At 43.2% G+C, this 6066-nt stretch overlaps 2 protein-coding genes across 6 annotated transcripts in view; one reads left to right on the top strand and one right to left on the bottom strand.

The window, feature by feature from the left end:
- smc4 (structural maintenance of chromosomes 4) overlaps positions 1-1047 on the top strand; it is a 24666-nt gene extending 23619 nt beyond the window's left edge. For all 4 annotated transcript variants that reach the window (XM_020615628.1, XM_020615627.1, XM_020615629.1 and 1 more), the window contains one exon: positions 770-1047. In XM_020615628.1, the coding sequence (XP_020471284.1) occupies positions 770-934 (165 nt within the window). In that variant the 3' untranslated portion in view covers positions 935-1047. The remainder of the gene's footprint in view (positions 1-769) is intronic.
- A 546-nt stretch (positions 1048-1593) lies between these two features.
- Positions 1594-6066, bottom strand: part of trim59 (tripartite motif containing 59) — a 4811-nt gene continuing 338 nt past the window's right edge. The window contains exons 1-5 of one of the 2 annotated variants that reach the window (XM_020615637.1): positions 6015-6066; positions 4871-5153; positions 4503-4724; positions 4165-4374; positions 1594-3213 (exon numbers count right to left, since the gene is read on the bottom strand). In XM_020615637.1, coding sequence (XP_020471293.1) covers positions 2605-3213; positions 4165-4374; positions 4503-4724; positions 4871-5125 — 1296 coding nt within the window. In that variant the 5' untranslated portion in view covers positions 5126-5153; positions 6015-6066 and the 3' untranslated portion in view covers positions 1594-2604. The remainder of the gene's footprint in view (positions 3214-4164; positions 4375-4502; positions 4725-4870; positions 5154-6014) is intronic. The other variant, XM_020615636.1, reaches the window with a different exon arrangement.

The following is a 6066-nucleotide window of genomic DNA, read 5'->3' as shown; positions in this document are numbered from 1 at the left end:
TTTCATGTTTTGTAAAATGTGATAACACACTATAGGCTGATTGTGTCCTATGTGCTCCTCCAGACAGCGGGCAGAGAGCGAGTTCAGCTTTCAGATCAAAATAATAATGGCCATGAGAAACCTAGTGACAGTCACCGCTGTAGCAGGCTACAGCAGGTCAGCTGAGTTCAATACAGTTAGCCAAACCTCTTGTAAATGGGCCGTGGTAGTCAGTCTTTACTGCATCCTCTAGTGTGTGTGTGTGTGTTAAGATTAGAATTTTAAAGATCTGCCTTTGGCTGTGGTCTCCCACATTTGTAAAATCATTTAAGATTTGAAAATCCTCGTGTGTAAAAGCCCTAGCAGAACAAGTATTTCACAGCTAGACACACACACTGACTTTTTAATCGTATCCCTATGTGTTTCAGTTCTCTCTCAAGTTCAAATAAGAAAAGTATCCTCACTGATAAACATCTTCCTAAGTTTAGTGTCTTTGAGGTGCTGCTGTAATGATAGTGATTCATTTGTTTTAACCAGATAATATTCATAAGTGAGGCTAATCTGTGCACTAACCGCTGACTCATGCGAGCCCAGTGCTTTTCAGATCCTGTTTAAAAGGCTGGATCAAACCAAAGTATTAAGCCTCCACTGTGTATATAAGCTTTTGGATAAAGACATGCTTCATTGTTAGTTTAGCAGCTTTTCACTGTATAAAATCTGACAGATGAATATCAAATGGCAGTTGCTCCTCAGATCAGTAATGGTTTTTTCTTCTGTCATCGCTGTACAGGAGCAAACAAAAAATGCTCAGTTCATCATCATCTCCCTGAGGAACAACATGTTTGAGATTGCTGATCGTCTGATTGGCATCTACAAGACTCACAACACCACCAAAAGTGTGGGAATCAATCCCAAAACCATTGTGCTCAAAGAGCACCAGGCTGTTAGTGCATAAACCTGAAGAATGTTTTCATTTTTACTCATGATGTAAATATTTTGTATTTTTTTAAATGGTCCTTCAATGAAATGCTGCTATTCTTTTACTAAATCAATAAAGTTTCAAATCCATTGTCCCTAGTGTAGTCACTCACATGTAAAACTAAAATTAAAAGTTAATACATTTTGACCAAGTAGTTTCGACACTTAAAGCTGCATTAACTAAGATTTAGCATAAAGTAAAAAAGTGGCTAGAAGTCTTTTCTCCATTTTATCTTTTGTAAACTAGACTAGTGAAAAAATGAGTCAAACAGACGGTGCACAGCTGCACTGGTAGTGTTGTGCTCAGACCTTTTTTTACACTACAGACAACTGTAGCATCTCACACTTGTCTTTCTGGACATTACAAGTACTACACAAAGTTTCTGAACAAATTTACTGTACATTTTTTAAACAGGAATTAGGATGGAATTTATAAAAGTAGAAGCAGTACAACAGGTCTGGGTACCAGCCTCTGTTAAAATGTTCAGTGATGCCTACAGTTGTAAGGCTCCAGTTTACATTATAGCTATTAGACATGATTGACAAATACTAAAGCTGGTGTTTGAGTAACAGTCTGCCCTGCCAATGTCTGCTTAAGCTAAATATTTCTAGTGAAGCTTTTTCCAAAGGCTGTACTTTTTTTTTTTTAACACATATCAGTGCACTGCTCTAAGCGAGACATGTTGGTCCTGATAGAATCACCAGTCCACTACAATAAGGCTGTAAAGTGGGGGTGAGGTAAAGGCATGATGGGTGAAAGGCACAGTAAGAGCATCACTGCAACATGATCTGTGGAGGCTATAAGGCCGCCGCACTGTCTGATTCTACGCTGCAGGATCTACATGACACTGCTGCTCCAGTCAGTGGTGTGCAAGATACACATTGCTGAGCTCTGTCTCATGGGAAAGCTATTGAGATGTCCCACTGGATGATGGGAAATGTTATAACAGTCTCTAGGCACCATTTATAACAGAGGCATAAGGATTTTCAATTAGTGTGTGACATGAAAAATGCTTGTTAAGCAATATAACCATCAGGACCTGGCAAAATACACCTTAAAGATCAACACAACACCTGACAATAATGCAGTTCAATCTACAAAAAGATATACAGCTACATATACTACAGAAGGATTCTACAGGATTTGACAAAACTACTAGAATTTCCTGTGCAGGTTTCAAGCACAGAAATGACTCGCATCACATGCTTTGCCCAGGTTTGCAATAGGACCCCTGGGGAGCTCTGAGATTATGCTAAAATGTAAAATCCAGCCTTAAGTTTACATTAGCATCTACGTGTGCTGGCTAATAGATCAGTTTTTTTTTTTAAACTAAATCAGCCCAGAATAGTTAGTGTACTAGTGCTTGTTACTGTTAATGCATTTCAGCACTAAATCTAAGCACAAAGGAGCGAGGTGCTCCACTCCGTTTTCTCTGTCACCATGTGGGTTCAGTGTGGACCCGAAGATAAAAAGAAAACCTTGTTTCATTTTGAAACTGGCAACATATTCTCGGTGTGGAAGGGTCCAGCTCCAGAATGAGAAGGAATATTTGATGGACTTCTTCCTGCTAATGCAGGAATGGGGAGGTGAGAATTTCTCAGCTTCTAAACAGAAGATGAGGGTTCAAGGTTCCTGTTGAGGCTGTTTCAGTGAGATGTCAGAGTTTTAAACCAGGCGGCCAGTTGCTTGAATGCTTTTTCACCTACTGAGGAGAGTTGTGAGCTCCATCTATCTACAGCAGCCTGCATCACTGTGTATGCCAAGCCTGCCGTGTCCCAGACACATGTGATGAGTTCACTGCTCAAGCCGTGGACTAACTGGCTGACCCGAGACAGGAGAGAGAAGCCCAGCGATGCCCCACCAACTGGGTTCACCCACAGCAGTGCCAACAGCAGCAGCAGCAGCAGCCCCAGTAGCACCACAGAAGAAGTGGGCTGCAGCTCACACCACAGGTCCTGCACCCCGCTGTCAGACTGATCTCCTCCAGCCTTAGTCTCCACACTGCCACATCTGGCGCAGCAGCACACCTTGGGAACAGGTGCTTCCTCCAGGCTCCCAATGGTCACAGAGGCCCATTGCTGCTGAAGGTACTCTGCTGCCCGTGGGGTGATGGAGAGGTTTGTCACCGAGGGTAGAGGGGTTTTAATAAACTCCTCCATCCGCTCTCTGAACAAATGCAACTTCTCCAGAAAGATCAGCGGTGAATCCTCCTCTTCTACTGATGAACCCAAGGACACCAGATCCAGCTGTTCTTCCTATAGGAAACACAGCCGTCATCAGAACTAGGGTACGGCAATACTGCTCAAACTACAAGTTGATTAATCAGTGAACTGACAATCCAATCAATGTCATTTCTCCAACAAAATTAGCAAAAAACAAGTTATTCCAGCTTATTGTGAGGATTTGCTGCTTTTCTGTTTACTATTACAAAATGAATATTTGAGGGTTTTAGATTTAACATGATGTGCATTAACAGTACTTAAAAATGATGTTCGCTTGACAGTTTATAGGCTAAACAGTAACAAAGGTAATCATTACTTAACATAAAGTATTATAACCACAATTAAATGTCCCAGACCAATTTTCAAGAACATCAATGCAGTGTTCACATCAGATGGGAGTTGCTGTCCTTGCTAGTTTCCAGCCTGTAAAGTGTTAATGCCAACATCTGAGTTGTGATTACAGCAGAGAAACCCACATTCAGAAGCTGTGATATAACTAACATGGTAATAACATTTAGAGCTGCCTGAGAACCAAACAAGGATGCCTCACATTTACCAAAGTCAAATCACTGAATGTAGTTACCAGTTCTTTGTCTATATTACTAAAGTGTCAATGCACAGAATTTGCAACTCTGCAAACATGCAGCTATTCTGAATCTTTCCCACCTCTAACATATGGCCTAAGTTTAATTTTAGTGAGAGAAACTTCTCAAACTTCTTTGGTGTCCATCCATGAATTGTAGATTGGTTTGCTTTTGATACTTGACTTGGCTCCTGCACTTCGTACTACACACTGTGGGGCAGTGAGATGCCACCAGCATCTTAAATAAAACAAGTGGGATCTGGTTCAAAAACTCCCATAACAATCATTTCCTGTGATTAACTTTTCCATGCTAAAATGTCTAGTTTACACTCAAAAGATGGAAGACAGTCATTAAATGTGTGACACTGACAATGCTGATGTAAATCAGCCCTGAAACACACCTGCAGCTCCTTCACTCTGTGGATGAGTGGGTCATAGGCCTGCAGCACCTCTGCACCTGCTTTATCCAGAGCCTCCAGGCAGGCTTGTCTCTTCCTGGCCAACACCGCCTCCAGCGTCTGAAAGAACTGATTAACTTCCTGTCGGTCCTGCCTCACCAGGCTCTCACAGCGGGCCCTCTCCTGCTCCAGCTGCTCCCCCAGCTCACACACCTAGCAGAGGGAGAACCGTTGCATTTATACTGTACATTGTTTCCCTATATCAGTCGCAATAAAATGAACACACCATATTATCTTTCCATGTGACTTTGCCTATGGCTTTACTGGGAGGACTCCCTCACCTGTGCCCATCTGTGCTCAGAGAGCCTGGCCAGCAGCAGCGATGGGGTCTGTTTTTCTCTGATGAAAGCTGCCTGCAGGTCATCTATGGGGTGGCCCTGGTGCTGCCCCACAGTCAGACACAGCCCACAGATCAGCTCTCGGTCCTGGATGCAGTACATGTTCAGAGGCTGCCTGTGGTGCTCCTGACAAGAGGGGGGTCGTGGCTCACTGTCCCTCTGGTACTGAGGCAGTGAACAGACAGAAGACAGGTGAAAGTTGGTGAAATGACAAAGTGAAACAGCAGAATAGTGACAGCCAGTAAGCTGACCTCTGACTGGTAGGTAGTCAAAGGGTAAATGTTGCAGCTGAACACAAGTAATTCTCCTACTTTCTCGATGATGGCCCGTAGAGATACATTGGTAGGCAGAGCGTCAATGCCCGTCGGAGGCAGCTCCATCACACTGCGACAGTTGGGGCATTTTATCGGCATGCGGAGAGGACGCCAGATGGAATAGTTGGTGGACACCTGGACCAAGTTGTCCAGGCAGGTCTTACAGAATGTGTGTGAGCAAGGCAGGACTCGTGGGTCAGAAAACAGAGAGTAGCACACGGAGCATGTCAGGTCCTCCTCTAGGTTGTCCATGGTGGAGACGGGGGGCCCAGGTTTAGGACTGAGAAGATCGGAATGCACAACAGGATTGATGCAAAGCTACGTGTTGCACCTTTTCAGCAAACAAATGTAAAGTCAACATAACATGATGGCTACTTAAAAAAAAAAGGACAATTTGATTAAGATTAGAACAAAGTTGAGGGTCAGTCACTCAATGGGAAACTGATCCATCTTCTCAAAACGTGAAACCCTTGACTACATTTTAAAATATCTGTGAGGGCCTTTATACAGGAAGCTTAGAACAACACTAAGGCTTTACAAGAGCTACAGATAGCCCGATCATCTTGAGTTGGTTTGTTTTTCTTCCCATTTCCAAATATGAAAGGGGCAGAATATCAGAAACATCTCATTATAATACAGTAATACAACCAGACTTGGCTGAAGTATTTTACTGAGTGTACATTGGGTGCTTTCCTATAAATGTTAAACTAGTAGGAGAGGCCTCAACCAGCATGTAGAGCAGATTGTGAACTGAAAAACAAGGGAACAGGCAAACAAACGACTCCGCTCCTATTACAGGATCACTTGTGAGTGCTAGGACTCTCTCCCCTAGTTACTCCCAGCACAGCAGCGGCAACAGGAGGCCTTTTGCCAGGATCCACCCAGTCCCAGCACACATACAGTCACACACTGTTCTCGGGGTCAGGCTGTTCCTCTGTGCAAACGTCCCCAAAACATGGTCCACACATGGAGTCAAACTGCAGCCGACTTGGCGCCCAGATTCAAATAGTTAACTAGTGTTCGAACAGTCAAGTTAAATCTAGCCATATCCGTATACGTAATATGGTTAAATAACTACAATTAAAACTGACCCGACTTATTTTTGGCACTTTAACGTTGCTATAAAATGTGAAATACTCACGCAAATACTTTATCCGGTCATGTTACATGCAGGTCATCTTAACGGCCATTCG

The sequence above is a fragment of the Monopterus albus genome, unplaced genomic scaffold, assembly GCF_001952655.1.
Source record: "Monopterus albus unplaced genomic scaffold, M_albus_1.0 scaffold167.1, whole genome shotgun sequence".
NCBI classification, from domain to species: domain Eukaryota; kingdom Metazoa; phylum Chordata; class Actinopteri; order Synbranchiformes; family Synbranchidae; genus Monopterus; species Monopterus albus.
This window is presented reverse-complemented; position numbering and strand designations above follow the sequence as displayed.